This window comes from Erpetoichthys calabaricus, chromosome 4 (genome assembly GCF_900747795.2).
Source record: "Erpetoichthys calabaricus chromosome 4, fErpCal1.3, whole genome shotgun sequence".
In the NCBI taxonomy this organism is placed as follows: domain Eukaryota; kingdom Metazoa; phylum Chordata; class Cladistia; order Polypteriformes; family Polypteridae; genus Erpetoichthys; species Erpetoichthys calabaricus.
Window position 1 is genome coordinate 50,692,944 of NC_041397.2, and position 12,556 is coordinate 50,705,499.

Below are 12,556 nucleotides of genomic sequence, written 5' to 3' on the forward strand. Positions count from 1 at the left end.
AAAAAAATAAAATCTGTAGGGGTTCCAGGCCACGAGACCGCCCAGTCCCCTCTGGGCAGAAACTTGGCAGCTGAGGAAGAGAATTACAGTAACTGAATGGAGTAGTTTTCATCAGTTGAGGACAGGAAGGGTTGTCCTCTAGCTATGCTCTAAATTTCAAAACTCAGGGTGCTACTGAGCATGGCTTAAGAGCTGGTAACAGCAAACAATGGAAGATGAGTGCAGAAATGAAGATCGAAAGGAGTCAAATCTTCTGAGCTGACACAGAGATTCTATACAACAGGCTTCTTTGTACACTAAAACTGGTATAGTTCCCAGTGCCAAACCTTCAGTGGCAACACATATCACTTGAGATGTGAATGATGACATTTTGCCACCAGGACGTACTTTACTTACTTAGTTACTTTTATAACAAGGCCAGCTGCCCAGAATTTGACTGCCCTAATGCCACTTCTCAGTTAGCACTGGAAACTACTCGCAACCAGACAAATCTTGTATTATTTTCATCACATGTTCTTTCCAAAAGGTTCCTGAAACCAGACGAAAGTGTTTTAATTAAGAGGAAAGTACACATAACTGGTGGAGTTACTTGTATTTTCATTGAGTCAGAGGTACATTACAAACACTGAAATCAAAATTCTAAAACACGCAAGTACCCATTGGGGACTCTTTCTTAAGTTGGACTGAATCAGAAGTCATTATCCAGCAAAGAAAAGAATTATTACATCACTACCTAACTATGAATATTCACTTTATTCTTCAGGATTCTATTTAGCATTATCCTGAGTCCTTATTTTTCCTTATGAAATAAATGACTTTTTTTTTTTGATTATTTTTGCAGTATTCAAGTGATGTCAGTATGGTGTCATTTTGCTTACTCTTTGTATGTGGATTCTGCCATTTTTTGGTCGCTTTTCCATATTGTTTATAGTAAAAGTTCTCAATGTTAGTCACAACATGCCACGTCATTACACTACTACTATAAATGATAATGACTTTGACTTTACCACTTAAAGGGATGGCTTTGAAATATAAATAAAAATCTAGGAAAATACTTTAAGGATTTTAAAACTTTTTTCAGTGTAATTTTGTGCTTTATTTTGGATTTTGTGTTTTTGAATAATTTAAATCTGTGTTCTGACTTTTGGAAACACTGATCATTCTTTTGTGTTTCTCAGTTCATCTCCTCTTCCACACTGCAACGATTTCTTTTAGGCTGAGAATCCCATGTCCTAAAATCATTCATTCTTGAATAACATGGCATAATATATGTCATTAATTGATGCATGTGTTTTACTACACACTGTGAAAAGGAAATTGCCTCTGGAGAAAAAAAGCGATGTGACATCACTGCCATTTAACAAAAAAATATGTAACACATGAATAATATTAATTTTCAGGGAGTTAAAAAAAAACTAGAAACAATTAACTAAAAGGTTAAATTTAACCTACAAACGATCCTGATGGCTTAATCCATGTCAATGAGAATGCCTTACATCAAGAATATGCTGAGTAGTGACATTGCACTTCATTTCAGTCTGTGGAGTCATGCAGATAAAAAGGCTGTACTTTATCTAGGCATTTATGCCCTGGGTACTATTTTTAAACACTCGCTTCGTTGTTTGGATTGGCCTTCCTGTGCACTATGATTTTGTGGAAAATTGATTTAAATACGAACTGGGCATAAAGCATTTATCACAGTTTGGTTTAGATGAAACTGCTCAACATAATTTGAAAATCTTGATGTGTAACAAGACAGTAGATGGGTGATTACAAATGAAACAGAAATGGGTATCATGCACACTATAAAAATGTGCCTTAAAATAAACTATTTAAAAGAACTATTAGCTTTACAAATCTTTCCTTTGAATCTTCCAAATATCTGCCACGCATGTTTGATGCAATGTACAGACCTTTTTTTTAAGTGTTCTTATTATTGCAAAACATCTCTAATAGAGGTATCAGCCTGGTTGTAGTTCCTGGTGGCTTTCTAGTGGAGAGTGAGGTGAGTTTGAGTTAGTCTATGCAAGTTTTAAGCCCTGCTATTTCTTGCTTTTAATTAAACCATACACCCTCTGATAAAGCTTAGTCCAATTCCTCTTTTCTGGCCACACTGGGCTCTAGGCCAAAACAAATCCTACAGAAGGCTCCAGTCTATTCACAAGTGCGTACTCACACATATCTCAATTTATTTTTGAGTACAGATCTACAACACTGTTAACAATTGTCTGTCTCCAGCAGAAAGAGTTTGCTCCACGGATGTACCAGACTAAGTGCTGGGAAATGCACTGTAGTAAGGCCACTCCGCTTAAGGTGATGACAAAATAAGCACAACTACAAAAAACAATCCCATCACAAATAATTATTTTATACTTAACGTGTATTACAGAATCATTCAGGATCCACAACAGTCTGTCAGGAAACTCCAAATACGCATCAATAGGGTGTATATAGCTGTGGAGGTCAGAACACTCATGTTCCAGCTCTGTCTTCTTCTATGTTTTTGTTAGCTGATGTGCTTTTGCTCTCCTGGCTGTTGTCATGTCCAGGCGGTCCAGTGTGTCTGAATGCCAGGATGAAGCAATATTTTCTTTTTAACAACTTAAAAGACAATTTTGACACAATAAAGAAGTTAGTGTTTAACAAGGAAATTCACACAATTTGTCCAACCAGTTTGTGAACCTGCCTTCTCCAAAATCAAATAACAAAAAATAAAAATCTTCATTATCAAATTAGAACCTGCAGCAAACTATTAATTAAAATTGTTTAATCATTTCATAATCATTTAATCATATAAGCCAAATAAATAAATAAAAAAACACCATTATCTATTTAATATACAGTTTTTACTTGCAAGGGTAGTAAAACCATAAAACAAAAGTAAAAATAAATGTAATGCTATTAAAACCACCTTTTTTGCTTTTGACTATATAATTAATGAGAAAAATGTGAATATTAATGCACTCTGCATACCTAGCCCTGATTCAGCACACTTGGATTTACATTGCTGTACTTTTACAACAAATTACATTTTCTATGTTGTTCTCCTTTAGTATCACAGATTTACAATTAAATCACTCAGATTGTATAAATGTTATACAAGATCTTGTAATGGTATTACACAAAAATTGTCAACTATATAATAGTGGCAATTGCTATATATTTCAAGGGTTGTTGGTGTAGTCCTTTATTTTTCAACTTACTGTACCAATATCAAATGAGATATCAAAACTGCAAGTTTAAAATTTGCATTAGGTAAAGTGGCAGACATGTAAGTAACCTCTAATGGCATTTTTGTCCTGTAAGCTGATAACCCATTTATATAAAAAAAAAAAGAAAACACAATTAAACATCGCAGTTATGCTAATAAGTTAATTGAACACTGGGAAACATAACTGACAAAACATTTTCCTTTGGTTTACAAGTAGTGCATATATCACTCTCCCTTAAGAAATGCCCTCTTTCACATTAAGATAATGGAAGTGTAAATTGTCCATTATTTCCTTGAAGTATATCATGCTGGGATGTTTAAAGAAACATAACATTTACAGATTAAGTTATTTCCACACTTTACATAAGCATGCATAAACATAGGTATGTAACAACATCAATACCACATAAATATGTAATCTAAATCTTACTCAAGACAAAGCTTTATCGCATATGGATGGTATAGGTATTATTCATTCAGACTCCACAGCTTGTTGCCTCCATTTAAGAGAGTGCAACAATGCTCATGGGTTTAGGCTCCAACACAATTCTAGGAAACTGGGCCTGAATTCCACTAGTCACTGGCTATGTTGAATATTCACGCTCTGTGCAGATTTTTTTGTGGTTGTCGTTTTTCTCCTCCATCCCAAAGACATGTATGTGAAGGTGACTGACAACTCTAAGGAGGACTGGTATGAGCAAGTATGGATGTTTGCTCAAGCCTGGCAATGTACTGGGACCATCCAGAACCGGTCCCTGTCCTTTAATTACTTTGTCACAGTAAGATACATCTTCCTGTGATTCTAAATTTGGAAAAGAAGGTTCGACCAGACCAGACCGGACCGGACCGAACCGAACTGACAGACAGGCAGGCAGGCAGACAGACAGATAATGAATATGAGTTATTCTTTACAACAACTTGAGCTCTCATTAATGAGTACTATGTTAATAAATTGGGCACCGGACCGAACCGAACTGACAGACAGGCAGGCAGACAGACAGATAATGAATATGAGTTATTCTTTACAACAACTTGAGCTCTCATTAATGAGTACTATGTTAATAAAATGGGCAGAGTCTTAATGTTAAGGCAGGGTAGTAAAATATCTTTTACGGTAGAGTAACGCAGGCTACTTTGTAAACAACTAAAATAAATTTCTAATTACTAATTAACACTTATTTACATGATTGCTTAATTTTATTATGTTTTCATTTTTTATTGTTGGTTTGAGAACATAACAGGGGGGCTAGTCTGTATTAAAAGTATATAGAATGTGAGGATTGTATTCTAGAGAAGCTAAAAAAATTCTAGGGTTATATAACACTAAATTCAGCAAATATGTTTATGGATCAGCTGTTTTTCTTAATTATGAGTTTGGACTGATCAAAATTACTAAAATATAAATATCAGTTGACTGACAGCTTATCTTAAATCAAAGCAAGCATGTTCTTATTAGCTTAAACATAATGACTACATAACCATCTTAATCTACATACAATTTTTTGTTTATTAACCCTATCTTAAACATACTTATTAAAATATTTTAAATGACTGTAAATCTTCAATGACTGCACAGAGCCACCAATATTTAATTAAGTATCTACAGGACAAAGAAGTGTTTAAAGTGTAATATAAAAACAGTGATCCTGCACTGTTAGTTAACTTCATGCACAGTCTGATAAATGTAATGTTCTTCCTAAAAATCTTATGGCAAAGACATTGATCTTCCTACATGTTATCCTGAAAAGTTTGGGCATTTTTTTTCTACAATTTTTACATATTAGCTTATGCAAAGGTGACAACCACAGATGTACAAGCTTTTTGGGGGACTTCACTTAAGAACTTAATTGCTTTGAAGATGGTTTCTTTTAAATGTTGTTATGAAAGTCAATATATGTATGTTTCCTTCAAATTTGTAAACAGAAAGCCCGCTAATATATATTCTGAGAGAACACCAAAAAATAAAAGTTATTTGAACCTGTCAGCTAATGCTAGATGTGGTGAAGCATCAAGCTGCTTATTTATAAAAGCAAGCATTCAATTAAAAATATTTTTCTACTTTTTGTAAAACATACAGTATTAAAATTTACAGGACTATTACCCTTTAAAAAAGTTTAAAATCATGTGATAATTTTACAGTTTTTAAGCCTTTCATGTCCAGCTTGTAATAAAAACAAGATATGTCTTGAAATTGAGTATTTCCAACTTAAAGGCTACCTAGCAGTGACCATCCACAATCCTAAAGCTACATTGGATGCTAAGAGGATACTCCCTCCAAGTAAGATAAAAAATCCTAACAGCTCTCTATTTTGCTTTTCCACAATCAAAGAGGAAAATGTAGCTTCCAGAAAGGAAGATAGTATCCATTGACCATCCAGTGCAAAGCAAGGTACAGCATTAATAACAGCAAGGGCCCCTGAAAGAGATATCACATATCTGTTGAAATAATGTCAAGGTTTATAGACAATCATGTGCATAAGATGATAATAAGGTCAGTCAACAGAAATGCTCTCTTATAATTAACAACTAAAATCATAAGCATAACCAGCTTTAAATTGCAGGAATATTGTTTAAATTTTCTGAATATTTTGATTATTTTATGCCAAAAATATTATATGTGCTAATAGACAATAAACTCCAAAACACCTTGCTCTAGGCAAATTGTTTATGCTTACTTGCTTATTGCATTACCTCATAAACATCATATTTTTTAACATTAGATAAAATTAGTGGACAGGAATGGCAGTAGTTTGTAGGGTCATGATTGTTACATGTACTTAGTACAGTGAAATTCATAACTTGTATTTCCAATTAAAAATTGAAAATTCTCACCAACAAGTTCCATGATCAATGAGTATGACGTCTTCAGGTCAAAACGTCTGTCTTCTTTATCCACATTCTAATGAAGGAAATACTCTAATGGAGCCTAAATGGTCTCAGTATGAGTGTGTGCGCAGGTGTGTGAGTGGAAATAAATATTAACACACAACCCCCATCCAGGGCTGGTTTCTGCATTTTCTTTGTGAATAACATACTGGAATCTCAACTGTAAGGTTTTGGGATTTAACTGGCCAACACACTGTATGACGCAGAGTATGTCATTTAGCCTGCCTGTGCTTCAACAATAAAACAAATGGCTGTAAACTGTTGGACTTCGTTCTGTATCTGTACTTATAAAATGCCCTGGGATGGTGTTCATTAAAGACAGGTGCTACTTAAAATAAAGTTTGAAAATAATATTTAAATGTAATACCCATTCAAAACATACACAGTTGTGAACAAATTGTGATGAAATAATAATTTATTATGGTAAAATAGGTTTACATACTTATCCCATGATTGTATAAATACACAAGATATAATTTTTCTTTGACTTAGCCTATATAGCTAACTAGATTTAGAATTAGTGCCGCCATAATCCAAACCAGTGTGTAGTGAAAGACAACCAATATTTTATAATCTTTTAATTTCAACCATATGTTAAAATACTGAAAAATTTACATGATATACAGTACATTGGATTACCTAACATCTACCAAGTTCATTGTTCACAATTTTATAGCCAAATAGAATATTTCCTCATTTTTGAGTAAACAAACCGAAAACATCCTCACCCTTGAACAACCTAAAAATGAACTGAAAATGTTTTGAAGTCATCTCTATACTTTGGCATAGGCCTTTACCAATAAAACCAAAACTTTTTTAATGTACTTCACTTTCATTTGTTGCTAACAGCTTTTATAGATTTTTTACCTGCTAAACACAAGAATTCCTGAAGCTCACAAAAAAACTAGTAATCCCAGCCTACCTTAAATCCCTTCACACCTCTACCATCAGTGTCTTTTGTTTTGTAAATGTGTTGATCAGCACAAGCAGCCTGCTGTCCCATCCCCTGCCTTGATGGAGCTCAACTCAGGCAAAAAGTTCTCCCAGCTCAAGCCAAGGCTCCTTACCTGCATGTGATATGCCTGGAGATGTATTGGGTAAATAATACAGAATATTGTTATTTGGAACACATGCATTTCATGTGTGTTCCGTGTCTACAAAGATCTGGGTAAGTGAAGGATGAAAGGAAATGCAAGAAATGTTGAATACATACCTAAAGCAGAAAATTTTTCCATGTTATACTAATAATGACAAGAAGTGTATAATGTGTGAAGACTTTAGTCCAAATATCAAATAAATACGTGTGCTTTTATTCAACAATATAACCAAAAAAAAAGAAGCATTCAATTTACATGTGGCTGTCAATGAGTTAAAAACTCAAGCTCAAATGTCAATCAACAGAGAGTTTACATGTATTCTTGAATGGTGCAGAGGTAAGAACTGCTGCCTTATAACTCAAACGTCCTAGATTCGAGACCGAGCACTCCGTGTTTTGAGTAGTGAGCTGCTATCATTATTATTATTTCTACAATATAATAAAAACATACATTTGATTTGAGTCTGTAACACCCAGTATAAATTTTCGCTACTTGTAAAAGTTAGCACTTGTTTTTTTATTATTCTCTCAGTGATGTTCATGTGATACAACGAACTTGCCTCTCCCTCTTTGAGTTGATGACATACTGTATATCTCCATTCTTTTCACAAGTGCAGCACTGCTCAGAACTGTTTGTTGTACTGGCAATCAAAGATACAATGTCCCATGACCTCTATTAAACTGGACAATGGCAGGACCATAGCAACAAACAGCTTCTTCACAGTACTTTTGCCGGCAAATAGACTGCTGTGCACCACAACGCAATTCTGCTTTGCACCATAAAGTAAAATGGGACTTCCACCTGCAGCTAAAGTCACTTCAGTACATGAGCAATTAGCCACGCTAGTGTTTAGATTTGATAGCACCGTGCTGACGGTGTATGATCCCAAAATGAAGAAGCCTTTGATTTCGGTCTCTAACAGCCCATGACTCAGTCCAACAAAATTAAACCGGTTTGATTTTGTCTTTAGTCATAGGGGAGGGCTCTGTGTGCATGACAGCTGATAACCAATCAATGTTTATCTGGGGGTATAAGGCATTAAATGCAATAATGAGGAATATGGAACCTGGGTGCTTTGGACCTCACTAACATGAAAGAAGAATGCCTGGCTGATGTGTCCTGTTTTACATACCAAAACAGAATGGAGAAAAGATTAAAAAAAGGGCAGAGATTGCGGCTGAGCTCGCTGTACCTGTTAACCTTTAGTACAGCACAGATTTTGTCAGGCAGCATGCTACTTCCTACTTCCTGGCAAAAAAAGAGTGAGCATGACTGTGCTGTAAGGTCATTCCACGATCACCAAATGTGACATGGCCAGCCATTTCCAGTTGTCTAAACTGACATTGTCCAGCAACAAGATCAGCAACTGCAGTTGGCAAATCTGACATACCCCATGAATAGAAATTGCGTATTGTGACAACAACTTAAGCTATGTTGATGAAGTGTGGAGTGAAGGACATTCAATAAGCAAGTGGCAGCTGAGGTTGGTGTACTAGATAAAAACATGGAAGAACTATATGGTGACCTTAAAATGTGGAACTTTTGTGTTAATAACTGCCTATTAAGCCCCAAGGAGAAAATTACCGTATTTTTCGCACCATAAGACACACTTTTTTTTCCCCAAAAGAAGGTTGGAAATGTCTGTGTGTCTTATGGAGCGAATACTGCGTCACAGACCATGATGTGTATTACCTGACAAAAGTCGACATCCAGGAGTAGAGGGCGACAAAACTCACTGCTACGTTACAGGCATTCCCTCTGTGCTTGGAGGAATGTTAGACTCATTGACTCGGCATCTAATCCTTGCGAGTGCGTGAGTTGCGAAATGTAAACAAATATAAGCAAAGGCAAGATGGCAACTACATCTCACGAGGGAGCGAAGCGAGTGCAGAAAACAAAATACTCCGCAGACAATGTTTTGCGCATTATCACTGAGTCAGACTCTGATTTTCCAGAATCTGATTTTGTTGAGCGTGATCAGGAGATCGAACAACAGAGTGAGGAACTGGCATCAGCTGATCGGGACACCAGCCGATGCCGCACCAGCTGAGCATATTCGTGCAGCCGATGCACCTATGGCAAGGTTCATGTGGGAGGAATACCTAGACATTGATCCGTGGGAGCCAAACTGGCTACCGGACTTCACAAGACAGTATGGCTTGCTGTTGGACTCGACAGATTACCAGCCACTGGACTACTTCAGGCTGTTCTTTCCTGAAGCTGCCTTTCAGCTACTGTCAGACGAGACAAACAGGTATGCAGTGCAATTTTTTGAATCGAGGGCTGTGCTTGCACCGCATTCTCGTTTTTCAAACTGGAAACCCACAACAAAACACGAGATGAAGGGCTTTGTGGCATTACAAATATAGATGGGACTAGACAGGCGATATAACTTTAGGGAGCACTGGTCCAAACGTGCTTTGTCCCCTGGTGGCTTTGGACAGGTTATGCCGCGTGATGATAGGAACGTCTTCCTGCAAAGTGATTGTAAGCAACTGAGCTTAATAAATTCTGACACTAGCGATGAGGACTTCTTGGGGTTTCCATAAAGCTAGAAGAGTGCTTGAACCTTAAAGTCTCTCCTTATTTGTTAATGACAGTGATGATGTTTCTTAATACCGCTGTTGAATTTACATGGTTGAAATATTATTCTGCTATATTTTATTAAACATATTAGTGCACCATTTGGTTCAGAATATTTTTTTCTTGTTTTCCTCCTCTAAACCTAGGTGCGTCTAATGGTCAGGTGCGTCTTATGGTGCAAAAAATACGGTACATTGTTTCACTTACTGAAAATCAAGAGTTGTGGGGATTTTCGTAACCCTCTACATGAGAGACAAAATATGCAGCATTTGTTTGAAAGGCCATACTTAGTCTGTTCTAAGAGCAAAGTGGGGACTTCAGCTTTGTTCTCAAGATAGTCCTAGTATTGTCTTCTCAAGAATTACATTCATGTTTTGCTGTTGATATAAGACAAGACAGCAGAACTTTAGCTGAGTGATTTTAACACCTACAGCATGAGGAAAAGCTTGTACAAGACAGATTAGTTTTTTTCTATTTTGTTGTTTTCCCTTCAATAAATTTTTAATATTAACTTTTGTACTAAAAATCTATTAGCTTTATAAAACCATTGGTGTGATGTCTTTGCGTCACTTGTCACTACTAGTATACAGCACTTTTTAATATCATTATCACAGCAACAAATTATATACTGCATAAAAACCTGAGCATTGCATTATTGTCACAGATTCATTAGAGACTTAACGTCAGGCATAATGTGCAAGAATTTCACTTTAAACTAAATATGATTAAAATATAGTTGCTAACTAAATTCTGAAAGTGTTAATGAAATTCAGAATAAAATTCCCTTTTTCATAGTGGTCTTCCACAATAATAATCCTGTATACTGTAAGTACCACATTGCTTATATAACTCAAAATGTGTATATATAGTACTAAATGAATAAAAACCATATGGACTTAAAATATTTGTACATACTCTTAACTAAAAGTAGAAAATTTCAATTGAAAAAGGATACTTGCAAAACGTTTCCATTACTACTGGCAAATCAAAATGAAGAAATCCATGCCGTGGCACAAAGTTTGTAATGCTCACTGAAATAAAAGGAAAAAAAAAACAAATCACTTTAATGATGAAAGAGTACAAAAAGTAATTACAGTGAAAATAAAAATGTTCACTTTATGATTACAATAATTGGAAGGTGAGTATCTCACTTATAACAAAATAAATGTAATTTAGAGGTTCAGCCTGCTTCCCAATATCAGAGGAGTTAATAATGGATGGATGGATGAATAAATTATAGATTTTTTATTTAAAACTAGGGGGCTTTGCCCCCTGCTCGCTTCGCTCGCCAACCTCCGTGTTTGGTTTTCCGGATACACACTTTTATTTCAGAACTTCTGTAGTAGTAGGGTGTTGTACCGTGTTAGCCATTATGAATGTAGAGAAAAGCCAAGCAAAATGACACCTTTTTTTGGCTAACTAAAAAGATTACAATATGCAAGCTTTCGAGGCAACTCAGGCCCCTTCTTCAGGCAAGAACTTCTGTAAAAACAGTATTTGTAATCTTGCCAGTCCCAATATGCTGAATCTTTTTAATGAGGTCAGGACAGGTTTCTCTGTTTGGAATTTCAGCACAGACAAAACGATCTATATCAGCAGCAGTTAATAATTTTTTTTTTACAAAGTAAAAAAGTAAGTAGAGTTCTGCATTGGACTCCTGTCTGTAAAGTCGTGCTATTTTCCTCTCACAGTTCCAAAAGTACATGGGGTTACCAAGGTGATACCCCAGCTTTTGTCTAGGTTTTTGTACAAGGGCTAGACAGAACGTTTTTGACTCCTGGGGTAAATTTAGCTTTTTAAATAAGCAGACAGCTAAATATATATACACTAACAAAGTAACCAATAAATGCATATGCGGCAAACTCCGTTTTTGAAATTCTCAAGATTCTTTATTTGTCACATACATAGTTACACAGGACAACACGCAGTGAAATGCATCCTGATCCGCTTATCAAAAATTGTGCAAAGTTAGAAGAGTATCAGTTAGATTAACAAAAAGTCATAGATTGAAAGATGACAGTATAGTAGAACATAATAAATAAGTATAATTATATGAATAAAGTAGAATTAAGTGTTAAGGTGCAATAGTGTAGTAATTAATGTGCAAAACCAAAGTTAGACTGGTGCATAGTTAAATGAGGCAGTTTGTTTGTTTGCGCTACTGCGATCTTTACTTTCTTTTTTTTATATTTTCTAAATTTCCTACTTTCATATCCTTTAACTTTCTCCACATGTGTATAGTGCCGGGTTTTTTTTTTGAGCCTTTCTAATTTCACTGGTTTCATAGTCTCTAACCTGCTCTGCATGTGTTTAGTGCCAACGTTTGTAAACATCATTATGAAGTTCTACTTTGTCATTTTACACATTGTCTTTTAATTCTGAGCCCTACAGTACAAACAAGAAATCAGCAGCAGAGACACGAAACACAGTTTATAGCATTCAATGCAGTTCTTGCCTAGCGTTATACATAGGACAAACTTCAAAAAGAATCGCAACACGTATACAGGAGCATTAAATCACCATCAGAAGGAAGGATTCACGATCATTGATTTATACTCACACAAATTCAACCGGACACACATTTAACTGGGACAATGTACAAGTAAGATTTAAGGCCAATAATAAAAGTGCCAGAGAGCTGGCTGAATCTTAGCTATCAAATGAAAACGCCATTAACAGACATTTGGACATGAACCCAGCATATGCAAACTTAAGAAGACGAACATCCTCATAATAAATAAAACTTTATGACCAAAACCCTCCTAAACCCACCATATAT

At 35.6% G+C, this 12,556-nt stretch overlaps 1 protein-coding gene across 2 annotated transcripts in view; it reads right to left on the reverse strand.

Moving 5' to 3' along the window:
* Positions 1-1,055: 1,055 nt before the first annotated feature.
* mbtps2 (membrane-bound transcription factor peptidase, site 2) overlaps positions 1,056-12,556 on the reverse strand; it is a 101,642-nt gene continuing 90,141 nt past the window's right edge. The window contains exons 10-12 of one of the 2 annotated variants that reach the window (XR_007934829.1): positions 10,733-10,808; positions 4,266-5,647; positions 1,056-4,150 (exon numbers count right to left, since the gene is read on the reverse strand). Coding sequence is in view for 1 of the 2 variants with exons in the window: in XM_028799438.2 (XP_028655271.1) it covers positions 5,425-5,647; positions 10,733-10,808 (299 nt within the window). In the remaining variant the exon portion in view is untranslated. Of the gene's footprint in view, positions 5,648-10,732; positions 10,809-12,556 lie in introns of both variants that reach the window. The other variant, XM_028799438.2, reaches the window with a different exon arrangement.